Source organism: Bolinopsis microptera, chromosome 5, assembly GCF_026151205.1.
Source record: "Bolinopsis microptera isolate Bmic1 chromosome 5, MBARI_Bmic_1.0, whole genome shotgun sequence".
NCBI classification, from domain to species: Eukaryota; Metazoa; Ctenophora; class Tentaculata; order Lobata; family Bolinopsidae; genus Bolinopsis; species Bolinopsis microptera.
The window spans coordinates 18613496-18636582 of NC_087076.1; the positions used below are offsets into that span (position 1 = coordinate 18613496).

The 23087-nt window shown below is 39.0% G+C and overlaps 2 protein-coding genes across 2 annotated transcripts in view; both read right to left on the reverse strand.

Annotated features, from left to right (window-relative positions):
- The window catches only part of LOC134814757 (uncharacterized), an 83736-nt gene extending 60649 nt beyond the window's left edge, over positions 1–23087 (reverse strand). The window contains exon 1 of the mRNA XM_063822963.1: positions 23069–23087. The gene's annotated coding sequence lies outside the window, so the exon portion shown is untranslated. The remainder of the gene's footprint in view (positions 1–23068) is intronic.
- LOC134815125 (uncharacterized) lies at positions 585–3546 on the reverse strand. The gene is made up of 3 exons (XM_063823617.1): positions 2546–3546; positions 2247–2407; positions 585–2110 (listed from the first exon to the last, which is right to left on the reverse strand). The coding sequence occupies exons 1-3, from the start codon at positions 3484–3486 to the stop codon at positions 1917–1919; spliced, it is 1296 nt and encodes a 431-aa protein (XP_063679687.1). The 5' UTR covers positions 3487–3546; the 3' UTR covers positions 585–1916.

The window sequence follows — 23087 nt, forward strand, 5'->3', positions numbered from 1 at the left end:
CTTATCAATACCAATTTCTGAAACCCACGATTTGAGTCATTCCCGACAATTACCAGACCCTAGGAACATGCTCTAATATATCTTGTCTTGAATTATTGAAACAAATTGCCTCACGATGGTTCCTACCCCATAACATGTAGTTTCACAGATATATTCAGTAATACTGATTATACTGACTATAACAATAATAAGTTAAATATAACTAAGCCATCTGTAATAAGCTCAAAATTATACTTTACTCTGAAACGCAATTCCGATCCCACAACAATGAATTTATTTGATCTTAGTACATCGAGCACGCATTAATTTCATGCATTTAGTATTTACGGTGATTACTTGAAATTAATGATCCCCAATTTTTGGGAATTCGATTGGAAATCATAAAATCGTCATATGAATTATGGTTACAATCATTAGAGCTTTGACATGCGGACATGCTAACATGCTGGTCACAATTGAGATCAAAGACAAAACCGCGCTACTTAATTTGTTACTCAATATGAGACCAGAAGGATTAATCGTTTCATTTTCCACTGTCATTATCATGATGATGTGTACTGACAGACAAGTGAAAATCTTATCTTGGAGCAGAAAAATTTGAAAGTGAAAATCCAAAAATGGATCAATATAGACAACTACGAATGATAAAACATGTTCTCTAATCAAATAAAGCTTATAAAGGGCAGCTCAAACTTACAGACTAGACTACCGGAGGGGAGGAGACACAAATGTAATTTGATAACAGCTCGATTAACTAATCAGCGATCAAATTAGTAATTCGTTCAAGTCACAGGTCAAATGTTGTCTGTTATATCACATTTACATCATCTTCCCATCAGTAGCAAAGTTTAGAGTTATAGAAAATCACAGGGGCTATTTAGGTGCGATCAATGATAGTTCTTAAAACGAACTCTATCGATTCTATTGAACCAAGTTTGATCTATGATGGATATTAAAAAGATGGCAATCACATCATATCAATATAATTTAAATTATAAACCCACACAGAATTTAAATAAATTTGAGATAGGATAAAGTTGATCATCTAACATATGCGAGTGGCAAGAAGGGTTATCTGAACTTAACTAGTATCTTTTGTTTAAGTAAATGCAATATAATTCTTTTTACAATCATTCCAAACCAAGGATAGCGCAATACAAATTAGGTCACCCTAACAATTGATGTTACACTACAAATAAAAAATAAACATGATCCCAATGCCCAAATTGAAACCAGCTTTACAAATAGAGATGAACTAGAAATGAGAATTGATTGTGATCGCTGTGGCTTTAACATTAAAATATTAATGATACTTTTAAAACTTAGGAGGTGATGTGACTAAAAATAACCTAATCTGAAAAAGATTTTTCCTCTGCCAACATATTTTTTCACGTCATCAGGACATTTCAAAATAAAAAGTATTGTGGAAAACTTGAGATATAGAAGCCATGCCGGGAAACTCACTAATACCAATTTAGACCTAGCCAATATTCTAAAACCAGAATCACAAGGTTTCGAAGTATTAACTTTAAAGTGCATTAAAATATATGAAAGACATTCCATAAAATAAATTACTTTCCCTGCTTCGCCTATTTTACCTACAAACAATTCACAATATATTATGATTAACACAACTGGCTACTTCCCTATAATCAATCTGCAAAAAAGCAAATTTTAAGAAGGAAAATAACGGACACGTTATCCAACAATTTGATGGACAACTTCACTACACTAAACCTTCATCGACTACCCGAAAAACGACCCAATACTTGACCAAACAAAGATTTTAAATATATAGTATCATGAGAAATGAGAATATCAATGTTACGTAGATGCAAAATTTACAATACCCCTCAGTAAACAACAATACAAATTGTCCCTAAAACAAGACTTCACCTAAATATCCTGCCCTATCATCACAGACCCCCTATACCCTCGCGGGCTTGCCTCTGTTCACGGTCTCTTATCGTTATTTCCCGTGCTACACTTATCATGTTCTTAATCTCCACCTGACCATCGGGTGACTTATCGGAGTGAGAATAGTCTCTCATTGTACTCACCACTTCGTCTGATACGAAGGATTCTGCAAACCAGCTCTGACCAACACGACCTGTGGAAGGTGAGCATAAGAAAAATAGGGAGAATTTGGTAACACTTAAAGGCCATTGGAGCCTGGAGGCGAAAATTCGGAATTAATCATCTCGACAAATGTTTTGACCCTCATAATATAAACTAATAAAACTAACCTGCTCGAGACATGAGTTGAAAGACGGTGTTCATGCTATGATCTGCAGTGAAATCATCACACACTATCGTCCGGGAGAAGGGGAAGTTGACTCCGTATGCTATGTTATGGTCCGCTACCAGATACGCCAATCTTCCTGTTTTTGCTAGTGATATCACTTGCCTGAGGTGACGATAGGGTAAATTCTAGATCAAAATGACAAGATAAGCAACAAATTCCAAGGAGCATGTATCAATAAGCTTGTTATTATAAGTTCATAATAAATAACGCGAACGGTTTTTTAGAAAAAAAGGAACTTACTCGAGGTAACCGCCACTGTTGACTCTAGAATCTTCAGGAGCATATATTCCCACACCACAACATAATAGAAGCAGAACATCTCCAGGTACATTCAGATTTTTCTTAGAATCAGTCAGAAAACTAAAATCAGGGTTGGGGTACCTCTCCACATCTATTTTCCCGTTCGGAGAGTATTTTTCAGCGTGCAGCCGGGTGTTAATTTGATAATATTCGGGGAAGGACAGGAACGGTTTGTTTGCGAGCAGATCCATTTCTTGTTGCTCATAGTCTACCTTTTCTTCTTTTTCTGCCTCTCCAGTGGAGTTTCGTCTTTTCGATGAGGCTGGGGGTTTTTTCTTTCGCTTCTTTATCTTCTCGATCTCGCTCGACCACTGTTCCTGAACTTTCCAATATTGAGATACAAGCTTTTCAATACTGTACACCTTAGTATCGTTGATTTCTTCAATGAAGTCGGCGAAGGTCTCCAGTGCAAATGCTAATGGATCTCCACTTGCAATAAGACTCATCTGGGAAAACTTAGAAGCACTTGTTGTGCCAAGGTTAGAAAATTCTACACTCCTTCCGGAGCATTTGATGGGTTTGGAGCATATTTCTTTGGTCGTAGAGTCGTCAGTTTTGGATACCTGGTCCAAAATCTTGAGCCCGAATAATCTCACTGCATCGGCACTGAGATTATCTATTTTGGAAAAGTGATCGCCAATCTTTGGTACGCCAGGTACTTCATACTCCGTGGCGAAGTTACACAGCTCTGACACGGACAAGGGAGTGTACGAACGGCTCAGGAACATGTTGTCCTTAATATTTGTCAAACATTCGGTAAGTTCGTCCGTTGAACCGCTACCCAAGTGGGGCAAGAATGAGGTACCATTATGGGAATATATGTCGCAGCCAATGTTTATTTTGGCAGAAGCTACATTTTCAATGTGACCCGAGGGGTTCATTCTTTTGAACTTTTTTATAAATGGTTCGAGTTCGACCTCTGTGGGAAGGGTGGCGGAAGACACGATTGTCCATCTAGTTGGGTACATCATTATTTCAACATTTTGGTGAAGGTAACTGCTTTCCCGATTCTCAGCTCCGGAAGTTGGTTCATCATGGAACAAAATGTATGGAGCTGTGCCGCTACGTTCTTTAATTACCCTCATAGCAATATGTGGAGAGCAGATTATGACCAGTCTGTCATCTTGCTTGGTGCACATAAAACTGTTACGAATCACCAACTCCCCGTCCGGCCTATCAAATGCTATAGCAAACGGAAGTTGATCTATAGAGTTGATGTTGGCTGAGTTGTACAGCCATTGACCAGCAGCATCTTTTACAGGGTTGACGTTGCAGCAGAAGATTATCTGAAACGATTGTAATATTATTATTAACCACTGATGAGAGAATGTAAAATCAATCTTTAATAATTAAGACTGTTTCAGGATATGATTCCCTTATTAATTTTCCCTTTCTGTAGTAGAATGAATTGAATAACTAACTAACTAATAAATGAAAGCCTAGCTTATACTACGGGTGAGCGGACTGAATCCCTACTACTTAATACCAGTAGGCAATAGGGTTGGGGATCCTCAACCACGCGACACGCACCAAAAATTGAAAGAATTGAGATAAAATTTGAAACATATTTAAATATTACCGTCAGCTTAGCGAGGGGGTCCTTTTCATGCCGAGTATTTCTAATCTTCTGGACCGTAGCAGCCAACATTGCAATGGTAGTAGTTTTACCCGCATTAGTGATAGCACGGTACATAATATAACATCCATTGTCAATGTTATCCTCCAGTATTTTACATATTTTGGATTGATGTGGATAAGGTTTGACTGCTGAAACTGGGAGGACAGTGTCAAAGTCACTGAAAATTAACAATTGTGGAGATGTACGGTATAGTTTCTCGCCACTGAATTCGAATTTCTCTTTTAGCTCCGCCAATTTGTCCTTCAAATCGTTTATTAGGGTAACTGAAACGATGTCGTCTTTCAAAGAATCAAGATGCGACTTCCCTTTCAGTTTTTCCGTTACCTTGATGAATCTTTCTAGGGACACAATGATACTGTAAGTTAAGGCAGTCAATTCCTGGTCCCAAGACAGACTTTTCCGCTTTGTCAACAAGAACCATGCACAACATAGAAAACCAATCCCTCGCATCTCCACGATCTTTTCCAAAAACAGTTTCGGGCGTCGAAAGTCGTCATTACCGGCAAATGCGGATAAAGCTCCTTCAACTTTCGAGTTTAAGCTACCGATTGAATTTTGCATTCTAATCTGATCAGCTTTCGAAGGCCCTTTAGCTCCTTTCGCCTTATTCGCTCCCCCACCTTTCCGACCACCTTTTCGGTTTTTAGTTTGTTTAATACTACCTCCTATACCAGGAGTACTTGCTCTAGACTCATTTATCTCTAACAGCTTCATCTTATCAGAATTCAGGCAGGCCCGAACCGCTTGATACAGATAATCACCCATTACCGTGCAAACTGAATCGTTATCAAGCTTATCACTAACAGCACCCACCAGATTCTTTAGGACCAACAAGTCGAAATCATTCAACCTAACTTCAGTCTTTGCCCACGTGTCTCTGGACCATTTGGTGTCGACACCGGCGGCAGTTAAAGTCAAGCCAACTGTAGCTGAACTAGTGGCTACTTTTGTAGTCGCCATACTACCTGTGCGGATAACAGCTGTGATTTCGTGTAATACATAATTTCAAAGCAATATAAGAATAGCCACCATGAATAAAAAAACTAAGATGAAATGTAAGGATATCGGAATCGAAAGCTTCCTGCTTATTAGTAGAGCGGACTGCAGTGATGCCATTACATCACTTTTCATTTTCGACTTCTAGCTTCAGCTCAGAAAATTAAGAACGCGCGTGGCCAAAAAGTACTAAATTTCGCAAGGCGCGTTACATAAAAACTAGTCTGAAGAAAATAATCTGTGACAATGCGACGAAAATCGCGTCCATCGGCCTTTTGTCTCGTCAGGGCTTTCCTAAAAGCCACTCAAACTGAGAAATGCTTGTGTTAGTGAGAAGACATGTCAGTAGCAAGCTAATATAATATTTAGATAAGTTAGATAAGATTATAAATATTGATAAAGATACATTTGTCCTCTGAAATCCCGTTAAGGGTCGTCACATATTACGTAATCATTTTATGGCCAATTTTACCCCCACCCTCCTCCGTAGTCGCTTAAACACATGGCTATTGTGTTAAAATAACACTAGCGTAATAATTTAGAAACCCTTCCACCCCTTAGTGATCACGCAATATGTGAACGACCCCTTAGTTTAGGTAAATGAAAGGTTCAACGCGACGTCATATAATAGGCATCAAATCCCATTCTGTGTTTCATTTAATTCTGTAATCTTTTGTTAATTTTGATTGATGAACTGCATAACATGATAACGGAGAATAGATAGAAACTTTAACGGTTTTAACTACTATGCTGTAAATCTGATTTACCAAGCCCATTCATAGAATAATTAGAATAACCTGTTCCTTTTCAGCATAATATATAATATAGCTTAATCATAAATGGGATGATAGAGCAGAAATAAATGTTGCCAAAATAATATTGGAAATTAAAGTAAGCAAAATGGAGGGTAGCACTTGAATCATTATTTAAAGGAGACCTGACACTATGTAGGAAATTAAGCATATTTTTTAAAGTATAACTGTATCTGTAAACATTCTGACTTTAACATGCAATAATTTGCATATTGGGTATCTATATCAGAGAAAAAGTTTCTTCAGACCGATTTGTCTGCCCGGTCAACTCAGTTGAATAAACGGAAAAGGGATTGAGGATCAAAAGAGGAGCTCTAGTAGTGTATCAAAGTACCGCAGACAAGGAGTGCACAGCGTGGTCAGGAATTAGCAGCAAGCGAATTAAATAGACGGATTGTAGTTGACCTGAGGTTCGGCCCCATATTATCTAATTCAGGGCCACCCAGCTCAGTATGATATTGCGATATCAGTGCATTAATATTCTGCATTTCGCCTGTCAAATTAACTATATTATAGCTGGTCGTATCCGATAATAAAGTTATATACCATTTTTATTACAAATTTACGTAATTTAACAAGATAATCAGTTATTTGGTGAATGACTATCGAAGTATCAAAGTGCAAGTCAAGCTTTTAAAGTTTAGTAATTTGTTTTCAAGTTAATGGTACAATAAAATCATAAAATTTTACAAAGTCTGTTTCACATTGCGAAACTTTCACAAAAACTGTTTTTAAAGCTTGTGCGTGACCAGTGGTCGACCGGGGCCCCGGCCAAAATCACAACCCCCGGCCCTTCCCGGCCCCGGCCAAAATTTGGCAATTCGCCGGGGGTAAACCCCGGCCCCGGCCAATAAATTTACCCCCCGGCCCCGGCCAAAAACCATGCATTTACCGGGGGCACAGCCGGGGATTTCATGAATGATTTTGGCACACTTTTGAAAAAAATCAAACACAATTTAATGGTAATTATGAGATTTCAAAGTTGAAACAATTGGCTTAAATTAGACTACGGCTAGTAACATAATAACCGTGGTTCTTCCTCAGTATCAGACTTTTCAATTAATCGTCTCCGAGAAATTAGCGATAAAACATACGTCGAAACTAGAAAGTAAAAATACTGCACTGCAGCTAAAACTACGGCTCAACGTAAACTACAAAGCCTAACATTAAAACCATGGTAAAAAGTAAACATTTTGCTACTATCCAGTAGCAAAATTTTACCATGGTCCAGATTAAGTAGCAGCTGAGGGTTATCCTCAGTTCCGAGTTGAGGATTAGAAATTAAGTATGACCTGAGGATTATCCTGAGTTGGTTCACAGCACGAAGTTGCGGTTTAATCCTCAAGTCGGTGAGGATAAGCCGTACCTCGAGTTTAATCCTTCCCGATTGCATCACACCAGCCTAAATTATTATCAAATTCATGTTTCAATTTCTGACTACAGTTCGGTAAACTACCCCCGGCCCCTGCCCCGGCCCCGGCAAAATGGAAGATTTCCCGGCTCCGGCCCCGGCCAATTCTCAGTGGCCAGCCCCGGCCCCGGCTATATTGGGGCTCCCCTGCCCCCGATCGACCACTGTGCGTGACACAGGGATGAACATTGCTCATTGAACAAACATTCGGATTAAACAGCAGGTTGTCTACTCAAAAACATTATGAGTATTAATAATCATTTATGAAGGAAGTAAATTGTTAACCATAATTGATAACTTGCCCAATCTAGGGTCGGGTTGAGCACAGTTGAAAACAAATTACGGTGGCATAAGAAATGATGTTTAAAGGGGTTGTATTGTCCATTCATTACGTAATCATTAAATGGGTTTCGAAATAATTATGCGAGTGTTATTTCCACACAATAGCTATGTATAATATTGATTACGGAGGGAAAGGTGTCTAAAAGTGGTCACAATAGATTGTGTAATAAGTGTCCCAAATAACAAAATTATAGTGACATGAAATTCAATGCATATTACGTGACCTCCCAGTCCTTGAACAGGCACTGATCACATTACGTCCTACATTTTATCATGTTTTAACCTTAATAGCCCTAAAATATCACGAAAGGCTAATATATGGTCGTTTCAGGGTTCATACTGATTAGATGGCTAGATTATACTGATTATGTATATATAATATTACATCTTAATGAGGAATGTTAAGGACAGGATCAGTGATAAAAATTAAAAAGCTTTGAACTGTAAAATCTGTGCTACGGCTTGTTCCTCAGTTTAGATTGAAAAACCTTTGTTAATTTTAAATTCAGATGACTTTAGAGGTTACGTTTAGCCTTACCAATTTTTTAAAAATCTTACCTCACTGAGGGCTACTGGCACGTCCTCTCACTGACAGACTTAGGTAATCTGCATAAAGTTCTTTTTTACAGTTTACTTGTGATCTAAAAAGAGTTAGAAAACCCTTACAATCCTGAAAATAAATTTTACATTTATACTAGTTTGAAGGTACAGAACAATTCAATAAGTGACATTTTACTTGGATTTAGGAATGAGTTATTGGTCACTAAAAAGTGAATGTCCTATTTATTTGTCATTATATCAGAATAGAACAAACGTGATAAATTAGAAGTACCCAAATCTAGCAAACACAAAACAATTCCCTTAACCAAGAATTGGACGAACGAGTTTGTTTGCTCTAACTGATAGACAAATTCAGCATCAAAATATCCTATCACGAATTAATGAAGCAACAAGACCTCAAAGAAAAGTCATGGTATTACACAGGTCATGTTTCCAAAGAATTTTATTCAAGGGCACTGCTGTGTGCTGTACAAACTATGAGCTTATTGTTTGAGTATGAAATCGAGTATGAATTCTAGTAATATGGGTTTAATTTAATTTAATTTAAAACTTTCAAGGAATACTACTAGAGTACAGAAATATCAAATCAAAATACTAGGTATCTTTCTGAACATCCCTACATAATATAAAAGCAATTAAAGATAATTTTGCATACCAGTCATACTGCAGATGGACTGATAGTTGACAGGGCAAAGCTAAAGGGGCACTCTACACAATGGCAACTATATTATTGGGGGGAATGCAACGTCAATTAATGTCAATTAATGTCAATTAATGTCAATTAATGTCAATTAATGTCAATGTCAGTTTTGCAAAATTTTGGAATACTGACATTAATTGACACGATATTTTTCGACCAGAGATTATGTAGTTCTACCATATTTTTAGCACTTTAGAACGTTTATATCATCAATTTATCCACTACTATCACATATGGAAATGTGAAATGTGAAAAAAATTCAGATCATTAAACAATAAAACTAAAATAATACGGTTTCCCGAAATTTAATTTTCTTAAATGGGCGTGGCCATCCAAGGGCGTGGTTCTCAACATCATCAGAACTTAAAACCCACATTAAACGAAATGCCTTCATGACATTTATATTTGAATAACGAATCTTAAACAGCTAACATTACTCCTTCATACTAAAAAAGCCGATTCTAGATATTTTACCTGTATAAGAAACCAATAAAATATGGGCGTGGCCGGTGGGGACCGAAGATGGAAGAGTTGGAAGCTGAAATTTTTTTTTGTGGTCTTTGAACCTAAGGATCAACAGATAAGAACATACTCATAATTATTCAAGGACATTTTGTTTTTTTGAACCGGTCTAACTTACATAGACGTGAATATCTTGAATATTTATCGAATAATGATAATCTCAAATTTCAAGACATATTAATGTCAATTAATGTCAATTAATGTCAATGTCAGTTTGGGGTTTTTATGGAATACTGACATTAATTGACGTTGCATTCCCCCCATATTATTGTGGGTTTCAGAGAGGAAGTGTCCGGGTTATGGGGGTCATGGACCAAGGAAGGACAGCGATCAGTATCAAGAGACAGTAATATGATGACATAACTGGTTTCTTTTAGGCAAGAGTCGAGCTGTCGTTTTTTGTAAGTTCAAGGAAATTACAGAGGCCAATTTTATTTGCACGTTGCTGCTTAACATATGAACATTACACATGTGAACAATCAAAACACCGATTTACCAGACCCTGATTTTTCTGTCCCCAGATTATGCATTAAATGGGGGTTTAACTGTATATATAATATATAATAAATAATAACTAGAAGTTTATACATCGCTTTATAGCCAAAAAGAACTCAAAATCCAAAGATTCAGTTCAAGCCATTTAAACCGACTCATGAATATGTACATAAGAACTTAGAATTTTATGAAGTATAATGGTTTTTATGAGAAAGATATTATATGATACTGATATTTTTTTTAAAAGATGAGTCTTTAGTCTCTTATTAAACAAGACAATATCGGTCAATGTTCTCCACTGATAAGGAAGCTGATTCCATACGGAGGGTCCGCAGTGACTAAAACTTCTCTCAGTTTTACTATAATTTGAGACAGGAGGAACATTTAGGAGGAAATATATAATGGACCATAAATTAATAACCATAATTTGTAATTTATTTTAGAGTAATCTTCTCTACATGGTAGATACAAGTTAACAGTAAGAGTTGCGAGGGTCACAACAATGTTCATTGTTCAAGAACTAGAATGAACGATAAATGAATATCATGCACATAACTATTATCCACTATTTAAATGTGTAATCATAATGTAATACAATAATTCTAAAGTTATATTATGATTGATTTATTATTTTTTCGTGAATACACAGAGTAATATCGTCTGCTATAAAGTCCACAGCAGTAGGCCACTTCTCCAATAAGTTCATAGTATCAACCAACTCAAAACCAAACTTGCGATAAAATGCTGGCATTTGGACTTTATTCCAGTCATCAGGTTTGTGGGTTAGATATAGAGTTGTCAGAAGCATCCGCTTACATGATTTGTTTGACAAAGCTAATTGTGTTGTGTAGTCCATCAAACGTCGCCCAATTCCTTGCTTTTGTAAATCTTCTCTGACAACCAACATTCCAACTTTCACGGCATCCTCACCTTCAGGACTCATTGTTACACATCCAATGATACTTCCATTTATTTTAGCAACAAAAAGTTCCCCTTTCTCATGATAAGTTTGGAAGCCTTCATCAGACAAACGATCTTTTTCTCTTGCCCACATATGTCCTGAATATTTCTTGAAGACTGGGTTGACTAACTTTCTAATAATTTCTCTTTCAGACTCTTTACTTGGTCTAATTATAATGTCATCACAATTGTTCTCCATTCCTTGTGAACTAATCAATGGGCTTAGGAGAAGAATTTAGGGATTAATATAATATATGTAAAATAGCATGTGTGTATGTTGCCATTTTACTGGCACTACGACACCAATTTAAACATGAATTTCAGCAAAAACCTGGTAAGATATACTATCGAAACGTTTTTGGCTTGGGTCAAATTCTTTTTTGGCAGTTGACCAGAATGAAGGAATATAAATTTTGTTTTTCTTATTCAAAAATGTCTGCAATGTTTAGAAGCTGAGATAACTAAGTATGAACATAATATAAATGAGAGTGGCCTAAAGCCAATTTTCCAGTCTGAATTTCTGGGCCATTAAAAACCTTCTTAGAATACCCCTTCTGTACATCTACATTTTAGTGTACTGCAAACATTGTGATATACTATACTATTGGAGTGGGGTATATGAGATGCTTGAGAGGCTATTTGAGAGGCTACAGATACTGAGGAATGGGGTCAGGTGAACCTCTTCTATACCATGCACTTTTCGTTCCCCAGTATACAAATATTTACCTGTATAAGATCAAAAGTAGGATAAGAGTAGCAAAATAGTCATCACCTTTTGAGACAGCTTATAAAATAATTAATCCATTGCCTGGAAGGTTTTGAGAAATGTGCAGTGGTGCTAGACTATTGAACATTTGAAGTTCAAGATAATCAATAATACAAACCTGGCACACACAGGTCCTTGCGCTACGTTGTATACTCGAGGAATGCAAGATCGGAAATCGCTCAGCCACAATTGTGTTTGTCGATTTTTCGAAAGCATTCGACAGCATTAACCGTGATGCCCTTTTCCACATCCTCTCCCTCTATGGTATCACTGCTCCACTAGTAGATGCTATCAGGCTACTTTATGACTCATTGTTCTTTCGTGTCCAGACCATCGATGACCTTACTGACTTTTTTAGGACACTTATTGGAGTTCTTCAAGGGAACACTCTAGCACCCTTTCTCTTCAACATCGTCATTGACTATGTCCTCAGAAGCTGCATGGTCTTACCATCGTGCCTAGGAAAAGTCAAAGAGTGCCTGCGGTCAAAATCACAGACCTTGACTTTGCTGATGATTTGGCCTTAATTTCAGACACCATAATAGAGCAAGTCCAACTTCTGCTGACAGACCTTGAAAATGCGGCCTCACAAGTTGGTCTTGCTATGAATGCTTCTAAGACCGAGTTCATGACCATCAACATCCTTGACACTGTCGACCTACATCCCATCTCAGGCCGCCAGATTAAACAGGTTGATGACTTTAAATACCTTGGCTCTTTCATTGCGGACAGTAGAAAGGATTTCAACACAAGGAAAGGAATGGCCTGGTCAGCTTGTATTAAACTGTAAAAAGTCTGGTCCTCTGGCATTTCCGAACAACTGAAAGTCAAGTTCTTTAGAGCCTGTGTCGAACCAGTATTGCTCTATGGATCAGAGACATGGACCATTGTAAACAAGCAGCTCGAGAAGCGCCTCAACGGATGCTACACCCGTCTTTTGATGAAAGCCAAGAACATCCTGTGGAAGATTTTTTTTTTTATCAAGACACTTATTTTACTTCGGTGTATTCCAACAGCCACATTGTTACACAAGTGCAACCAGCCAATTACAGGAAGCCGAAGGATCTTTTTGGCCAGTGACGGTTAAGGTAGTGTGTACCATACTTTCTTCGCCCGAGACTTTGCTGCAATGTGCAGCTCCTCATTTAACCCTCACACCCGATTTCTCGAGTATTCGGCTGAGTAGACCGGGGGGCTGCATAGACCACTCATGATCCTTAGCTGAACGTCGACGACGCTCACCCCACGACCAGGCAGTCAGTGGGATTCGAACTCGCAATCTAACGATTGTAAGACAGGCGTTCTAACCAACTGCGCTACCTGGCCGTTATGCATTCAACCCTCAAGCAGATCTATGGCAACCTTCCATCTATTGCTTCAGTGGTTGAATATATATATATATATATATGCGTCAAGGCGTTCCAAATTTGCTGGGCACTGCATGAGAGCTTCTGACCAAGTTATCTCCTCTATACTCCCTTGGCGACTTGCCCAGTCCGGCCGTGGAAGGAGACCACTCACCTTCCTGGACGTAGTAGCTCGTGACACTGGGCTCCAGTTGGACGACCTTCAAACTGTTATGTGCGATAGAGACGTGTGGAGGCAGACAGTGAATGGGATTTCGATCGAGGATCGACCAAAGTAAAGTAAGTATTTAATATTTGTCATATTCAGAGCAGTTCAACTTTCAAGATATGAAATATGGGTTTAAATTTTTAAATGACAGTTACATTCTAACAAGCAGTAGCCAATGAGTCTTTATTAACGCCCATCAATCTCAATTGATTCAGTTCTGTAACACGTTGTGTTTTTAAGATCTTCAGAATCTCATTAATCGCCTGTGATAACTCCTTTCCAACTCTTAAACTATGGTTTAAAACGATTAAATTGCATCACTTGATTTAATTGGATATATATACTATTGTTAAAATGACATTTTCACAATTAAGCTGTTGTGAGAGCTAAAATAAATTAGTGTAACTTTTATCATCCGTCAAGGTGCTTAGAGTAGACTGTTGCTAATTTGAAATATCTCCTTCTCCCAAACAAATGGAAATATGATATTTAATCAACAATGACAAATGATAGCTTTGCTGCTTCTACTTATTTGCATAGCTGATAGCAACGATATCAAGTGAAGCATTAAGCATTTAAGCAAGCTAGGCAATGCGCGCGAAGCAAAAACGTCAATCAAATATGCTTTCAATTTGAATTCTCGCATTGCAAATGCATCCTACCATAACTGAAAAAGCGCGCAGAGTTAAACTGATCGTCGACGATCTTATTTTGAAACAAATATATTTGAAACAAATATATTTTGTCGCTATGCGCTACTATGCCGCGCCGCGCATCAAACAATGTTTCTGTTTTCTATAGCATTGTATCTGTCGTACGTTGTATTGTAAGAATATTAGTGAAACACGACCGTGAGGGTCACGACGTGATTTCACCTAACCACGTGCTTTCGCGCTACTGCGGGCGCGCTTGTTTCACAAGTATGAAGTAGGGAGGCAGGCGCGCGCTACTGCAAGCGCAAGGGCTCTAGAAAGAGCAACGACGTGATCGACGTAAGGTTCAATTCTTACGATACAATGGGAGCCGCGTTCACATAGCCATGTGCCTACGCGTACTGCGTGACGCGCTTGTTTCACAAGTAGGATAGGACCGCCTCCGGCGGTCGCGCGCTACTGCAAGCGAGAGGGCTCTGGTTAGAGCAAGGAGCCGCGCACTCGTGCACGGCGGGTCATACAACGTATGCAGTATGACAAATATAGCATGCATAGATTTTTTAATTTAACGAAATTTTAAATATTATCAATTATAATCACTTTTCAATACATATTATATATATGTCATTTAGTTCTTTTTTGTGTATTTTTAAAAATTGGTCCTTTGCACTTTGATTATTGCATTGTTATTTTGGTATCAAAATTTTGTCTGACCAAAATTAAATAATTACAATCATGAATCATGTAAAAATGATTTTGAAATATTTGATATCTTAAAAGTTATTGGCATTTTAATATAAGGGAGAAATTGTTTATATTTCGTCAATTTTGCACATTTTCAATTTTAATAATGCACACTGTACAGGCATTGGAAGACTTTACCCCTTTGACGCATGTAGATAGTGCACTGGGCCTTTTGAGCTGCCATCCTTCAGCTTCTGTCGAATGGGAAAACAAATTTTAGGAAAACAAATTTAAATTTTGGTATTTATTAATAACAATCAAAACATATTATATCATAAAAATAAAGCCGCGCGTTGGTTGACTGCCTCAGTAAGGTGAATAATTTAAGCTTGAAGGTGCCCTGCGCATTTACAGAACCTTATGCGGCGATCACATATTCATGAGGACCTGTGAGCGCCAAATTTAATTTAAAGTTTCTAGAAATCATACATCACTACGAGTTACTCATGCTTTTGTTTGAAATCATCATTTATAATCCAAATTGAGGGAATTAGCCTTGTCATACGTTGTATGACCCGCCGCGCACGAGTGCGCGGTTCCCATGTCACATGTATCGTAGAAACTCTATAGTGAAACGATAATGGGGGTCACGACGTGGTAAAAAATTAACCGATGCGCGGCTTATATGATTATGTATGGTTTTTTTGGCCGGGACCAAAAATTCTCTCACAAAGAGAATAAAATGGATTGCTCTTGCTGGGATGATGATTAATCACTCTACACTCGACTGTCACGTGACTTTTTCAACCCGTTCTCTAGCTGGTCCTGAACGACTATTCGAAACCCTAACCCTCTTATCTGATCCCAACCCTAACTCTAACCCAATCCTTAACAAAAGCATATGCTGAAACCCTAACCCTAACGAGAAATTAGACTAACTTCCTTATACGGTCATATCACGTGATCGAGACAGTTTTTCGACAATATCTCGTCAGGGGAGCATTTTAACCCTATGTCATGGGGGGTGATTCGGAATCAGCGTCCGAAAATACAACGAATGAAGTTGGTTTTAACTTTCGGGGGCCCTTTTAGAACAATCTTGAAGATCGACTGTAGAGTGATTTAGCACGCTCGCTCTTGCTGTGGCACTAAATTTGGTAGGATCTACAGTTTTGTTGGAGAGCAGACCGGCTAGGTCAGTGATGTTTTTGGGATGGGAGTTTAATTTTTCCCTAATTGGGAAGTAAAGCAAACAGTCAATTAATACCGGACTTTCGTCCTCAATTATAGGCTTGAGCCCTTAGCTGAAAAATAAGTAAGTGCACCAACGTTCTTCTCTTGGTACAAGGGGGGGGGGGGGGGGGGGGGGGGGGGGGGGGGGGGGGGGGGGGGGGGGGGGGGGGGCGGTGGTTCATATCTGCCCCTTTCGATGTAGAGGTTGTCATGCTTGTTTGTTGTTCCAACATCAGGTATTTTGATAATTCGTAGATATGCCTCTGGTTCGAAATCATGTTTAATTGAATTATAGAATTCTAGTTTTGGCGGGGAGGCCTTGGCAGATTTCCAGGTATTCACGAATTTTTCCCTCATATTATGACTGATCTGGGTGGAGAGCTTAGATTTTAGGGAAGATGAGCGGGGGAAGTTGTATTTGGTGAGAAGCTTTGAGATGTTGGTATGAAGGCCCAGCATGATCTGCTCGTGAAATGCAGCAGAGAGTAGTTCGTTTTCAGTGCTTTCAAGGCAACTACAGTAATCTATCACAAGTTTGCAGGCTTCAAAGAATAGGGGGTGGCACCCGCTTTCGCCCCAGCAACCTATTATTTGATGCTTTTGAATGTACGGACAAAGACTCAACCACTTGATAAACTTTAGGTGGAATTTTTCATAGTGGTCTTGTGCAATGTACTTCAGGGTATGCTGGGGGCTGGCTTTGTCATCTATTTTTGAAAGATATCTCATGGTTTTTGAGTGGGGGCATAAGACTTCACAGCCATAAAGCAGGATTATATTGCCTTTGAGGCCATAGAGAGCACGGAGAGCCTTGGCCCTCAGCTCAGTATTTGCTGCTGTCAATGATCCATTTCTGTAGAATATTATGCCAAGATAGCAGTAATTTTCGGTGTGGTGGATGGGCTGACCTCCCAATGTGAACGTTTCATAGGACTGCTTTCTTTTGGGAGGGCTGAATATAACAATCTTAGTTTTTTAAATATTCACTTCAAGGCCCATGGAGTTACAGAAATCAAATAGAATGTTGATATTGACTTGCAAGGCCTTGGGACTTAGAGCAAGAAGGACAATATCGTCAGCCCAGAGCAGATGTGATATTAGAACATCAGCAAGAACTGGATAGTCACCAGCAGATTTCAGGAGATATGAAAAGTCATTAATATAGATTTTAAAAAGGTCTGGTGATAGGGGGTGTCTTTGTATGGTAGTAATTGCAAGATCTTGTTCCTTTGATGAAGAACTGTTTGTCCTTTAAGACATGGTAATTCCTGCCATGGGATTTCTCGAGCAACAAAATGATCATGAGATTAGCGATTTTCAATCACACACCCTGAAGGGCTGAAAATCGAGTCTAAAAATCATCTTCGTCTACATTTTTTAGCAATCACCATGAAACTTTCAGGATATGTTCTAAGGACCATTTAAAAGATTCAATTCGAACAGAATTTTAAGATAGGCCTTAGAAAATTTTTAATTCGATTTTGAAAATCTTGGACCTGGAAAAATCGTCAAAAACGAGGTCCAAGATTTTTAAAATTGAATAAAAATTTTTTAAGGCCTATCTTAAAATTCTGATCGAACACAATAACAGTGATTATAACATTATGTGGATTTGTGGCCATTGTGACCCTGCCAATTCCTGTCTATACCAGTCCAATAGAAGTGTCATCCTACCAAAACAACACCGTTAAGAGTGGCTGGGGTCATTTCTGTCAAAACACTTTTCATAGTGCCATAGTTTTAAAATATTCCCATATGCTAAATATAGATTAGATATTAGATACGTATTCCTAACGAAGTTTATTATTGTTCGATTGCTTTCATATTTTAGAAAGTGTGATAACCACTTTGTAGGTACCTACCATTGATTTCTATGTATCCTTACCCATGATTAGTCAGTGTACAGTGAATAATAGTCATCATTAATAGGAATGAGCGCTGTTGAAGCTGTTGTTTCCGCACTGAGAAATTCAGAAGACGACATAGAGACAACAAGACATTGTCATACGATCTTGAAGATTCTCAAAAATAATACAGGTATATCACAAATGTCCTCATCCGAGGAAATCACAAAACACTCCACTTCTCAATCTAGTGTAGCAATTGACGATTCAGAGCTTCACGAGAAATCATCTGCTGCTGCGCAGGAGAGAATTTGTGAGAAGTACAAGCGTGGAAAGTGTCCTCATGGTCTCAAGGGGAAGAAGAAACATAATGGTCAGATTTGTGAGTTTGAACACCCGAAGTATTGTAACAGATTCTGTCAATACGGAAATCAGCACAAGTTTGGTTGCAGTAAAGGTCCAGACTGCAAGTTTCTTCACCCTGTGTTGTGCAAGTTTTCAGTTAAGAATAAACTTTGCACGAAGTCTGACTGCACTTTTATTCATTTGAAGGGTACCCGCCGTCAGACAAGCAACTCTGCTGTTGGACACAAGAAGGGAAAAGCAGAGAATAAGAAATCCATGCCATCAAAAGGTGTAACGGCGGCGAATCAGGATTTTTTAGAGTTACGGAGACTGTTGGAAACGATGCAAACCAGGATCGGACTCCTATCAGAAATAGTCGACCACCGGTCCAGCCTCCCTCAAACTCAAATGCCCTACCACTACCCCAGACCACCTCCACCTCTTCAGCCAGGAACAGCGCTCCCACTATACCACTACCAGTACCCGCAGTTCCTACCGCCTCACAGGACACACGTGCCCCTTATTCCTCATGCCTCGTCTTAAATGTCCAGTCCATGAATCCTAGTGCATCAAGTACGAGTAGATGGAAAGTGCCAGAAATCTCAGCTCTTATTCAGGATGAGAAATCCAGAAACCACTCGTTACCGTTTATAGCACTTACAGAAACGTGGCTCAAGTCCTATATGTCAGACGCACAACTGCGAGATATTCGGTATCTCGCAGCGACCGTGATGCAAGGGTGGGAGGGGGTGTTCTACTCTACTCTCATGTCAACTTACCGGTCAGTGAGTGTAACACGTTTGATGACGGCACGTGTGAGGGACTTTTCTGTAGTTTCAGCACTATAAAGACATGTGTTGCTGTGGCTTATCGTCCGCCTAATGCATCCTTGTCAAGCTTTAAAGCACTCCTCAGTTTTTTCTCCGTATGTATCAGTAGTATTAATGACGACAGCTACGATATCATGATGACTGGAGACTTTAACTTACCCTCAATTGACTGGCAGACAAATTGTGTTCAATCTGGAGGCACGCAAGAAATTCAGCAGTCAGCACAGCATTTCTTAACTTTCATGTCTGATCATCTGCTGAGTCAGTACGTAATGTGTCCAACGAGAGGAAACAATGTTTTGGACCTGTTTATTACTAACAACAACCGAGTTGTTACAAATGTTGAATGCAAAACCACAACAATGTCAGACCATCACGTGGTAGATGTTATGCTAGCATATAATCCACTTGAACAGGAGAAATCAGCAGTGCCGAAGTTTGATGAAAACTCGTACAGATGCCTTGATTTTCTCCAAGCAGACTTCAGCTCGCTCAGAGACGAGATAGAAGACACTAACTGGTCTCAACTTCGTTCTTCATGCTCTTTTGAAGACTTCCCAGCCTTGTTTACTGAGACCCTCTTTCAGATATGCTCGTCTTATGTTCCCCGCAAGGCTAAACCTTCTGGGTGCCCAAAACATACCAATGCTTTGCGGCGTAAAAGGAACCAACTCCAGGCAAGGCTGAATGCCTTAGTCAACAATGGTGCACCTGACGATCACATCAGAAATGTTAGGAACAAGGTTGCACTCCTACAGTATGATATTCGATGTGCCCATACCAAGAGACTTGATGAAAAGGAATCCAGGGCAGTAGAAAAGATCAAAACAAATCCCAAGTTCTTTTTCAGTTATGCTAAGTCTCTGTCGAAGATCAAATCCAGTATTAACATGCTCTTTGATAGCAACCAGGAGATAACCACAGACCCCAAGAAAATGGCCGATCTGCTGCAGGAACAGTTCAGCTCTGTGTTTAGCGATCCGACCTCTCCTGATGTTAAGGATCCGGTTTTCTCCCCTCCCTCTATCCAGCACCCACAAGAACTAGAGGACTTTAGAATTAGTGACGAAGATATCATTTCAGCTATAAAAAGTATCTCTACAGATTCTGCTTGTGGACCGGACGGAATACCTACAACTCTCTTGAAAAACTGTGCTAAGGAGTTGTGTTCTCCTATACGTATTATTTGGGAGGAATCATTTGAAAACGGTACAGTGCCATCGTTCTACAAAGACACCTACATTACACCACTATTTAAAAAGGGTGACAGGGCCAAGGCAGTCAACTACAGACCAGTTGCTCTCACTTCGCACATCATCAAAGTGTATGAACGTATCCTCCGTGGTGTTATGGTTGACTTTATTGAGAAAAATCAGTTACTCTGCAACAACCAGCACGGGTTCCGCTCAGGAAGAAGCTGCCTTACCCAGCTGTTAAGTCACGTAGACGATATAGTTCAAGGTCTTACTAGAAATGCAGACACTGACGCTATATATCTGGATTTTGCCAAAGCCTTTGATAAGGTCGACCATCGGTTACTGCTTCTGAAAATGAAGAGATTGGGGTTTCATGAGAAGGTGGTAAACTGGATCCAATCCTTCCTGACTGAAAGGAAGCAATGTGTTGTGTTAAATGGTGTATCATCGTTTGCTGCCGCAATCCTCAGTGGAGTTCCACAAGGCACCGTTCTTGGGCCACTGTTATTCATTCTGTTCATAAATGATATGAAGCTATGTGTTAAAGGGTCTGTCATCAGATTCTTTGCTGATGACACTAGGATTCTTAAGCATATCTACAGTTTGGCCGACAAAGATGTCCTGCAGGATGATCTCAACTCTGTTGTTAATTGGGCTAAGTGCAACAACATGGCCCTTCATGAGGATAAGTTCGAGCTTCTTGTTCACAAGCATTGTCCAAAGAATTCCTTGTTTGATCATCCATTCGCCATCCAAGCTCAAACATATGAAGTGTCTAACGGAAACATGCTGTACCCCACTCAAACGGTGAAAGATCTAGGAGTGACGGTTTCCGCTGATTTGTCCTGGACCCCACACGTCAACAGGATAGCTGAACGCGCAGGAAAAGTTGCTTCTTGGGTGCTAAGTGCGTTCAAAACGAGAGACAAAGCCACCATGATGACTCTGTACAAGTCTCTCGTTAGAAGCCATCTGGAGTATTGCTGTCCTCTGTGGAATTGCTCTAAGAACAAGGACATCCAACAGCTAGAAGGGATTCAGCGTACGTTTACATTGAAAATAGATGGCACCCAGCACCTCAACTACTGGCAGAGATTAAAGGCCCTAGATCTGATGTCATTGCAAAGAAGAAGAGAACGGTATTTAATCATCAACATGTGGAAAGTTCTGCATTGCAAGTGCCCTAATGATATTGGTATCCAGTTCTCGGTGACTCTCAGACATGGTCAAAAGGCAGTTGTGCCCAGTATAGCTAAGTCCAGCAGTCAACGTAATCAAGCACTACATGACAACTCATTTGCAGTCACTGGACCTCGATTATGGAATGTAATCCCAACACATATGCACACCATCGAGGATCCTATGCAATTCAAAGCGGCTTTAACGAACTTTGTGAAGTCATTTCCGGACGAGCCTCCAGCTCCAGGATACAGCCGTCGGAATGGAAACTCCTTGCTTGATTGGAGTGGTGATAAAACAGTTTCTACACTGTCCGGGGGGTCGACTTTTTCGATGGCCCGATAGAGGATTCTATGAAACCCTACAAAGTAACAAAGTAAGTAAGTATGCCGTATGACTAATGGTGTTCAGTGTTGGGTGAAAACCAATAGTTTGCCTCAATTTTTTACGTCACATTGATTGCTTATTCACAAAGGTAAACCAAATTCAAAATTACATACATTACATTTTTGATTTTTGATAAGGCTAAATCACGCAAAACTTTTAATGCTTGAAAATTAAATGTTACTTTCAATTTCAGAATCCACTCATCTGGATTTCGACCTAGAAGATGACGACAAACTCTTCCTTAAGATTTGGAGACAGATTGGCAAAGTGAACGTTTTACCGTTTAGTACTATATATAATACAGACAGATCCGTCTGAAAAAATCGATCTGCTGACACACGAAGCTTTCAGAGGATTTTTGACGTTTTTGAGTCCCATTAGGTGCCCTTTATGGCTGACCAACTTTTCCAAACTTTTCCACTTGTCTTAAGGCCACTTTTTGCCACTTTACCACTTTTTACCACCTTTCTTGTTTGTCGAATATCTTTAGTTGTGAACATCGTAAAAGGTTGCAGATCAATCGAGTGTGTTCATATTATCAGGAAGAAAAACTTTTGTTCAAACAATTTTTACGTCAGATAATAAGTTAATTGGATAATTATCAATTAACTAATTAGCAAAATTCTAAAAATTTTTTATTGGCTCAAAATGATCGGAATAGCTTAAAACACGGAGAAAAGTAGTTTTTAGAAAAAATTTGAAAATTTTTCACTTACATTTTTTTTCGAGACTTCAAAAATTTTGAAAATTCAAAATATTTTTTCCGCCAAAAGTGATCAAACCGCATGAAACACGGAGAAAAATGCCTTTCAAAAAAACTTAGAGAATTTTTCGTTTCAAGAATACTTAGATTTTAGTAATCAGGAATTACTAAGTGAAGAGGTCTGAAACTGAAAAACGTTAACCATACGATCGCGCGGCGATATAAGAGTTTCATAAACTAATTTTCGCATAAACTGCACCAATGGCACAGTCAAGATCGAAACGATAGCCTGCTGTACTGTCATTTTATTGATTTCAATGATGAATCAGTGGGGTTAAGATAATCACATTTGTAATAAATAAACATCTCTGTACCGTCAATTGTGCTAATCTAAACCAGCCTACCTGTATTACCAGACCTCTTCTTTTCCTCGACAATCAAACCAAGTTGTTCATATTGCATTTGGTGGGTGATGTATGTAGTAATGCGCTTAGTCAATAAAGACACCGTTATTTTTATTAAAAGGAGATGATGAAGCAAGTATTCATGACACAAAGAAGAATGGTCGGTGGGGATTGGGACCCACTTAAATCACCTTAACACAGTGCCCTCAGTAATCCATCCTGTCATTCAAATTATTTGTTATATA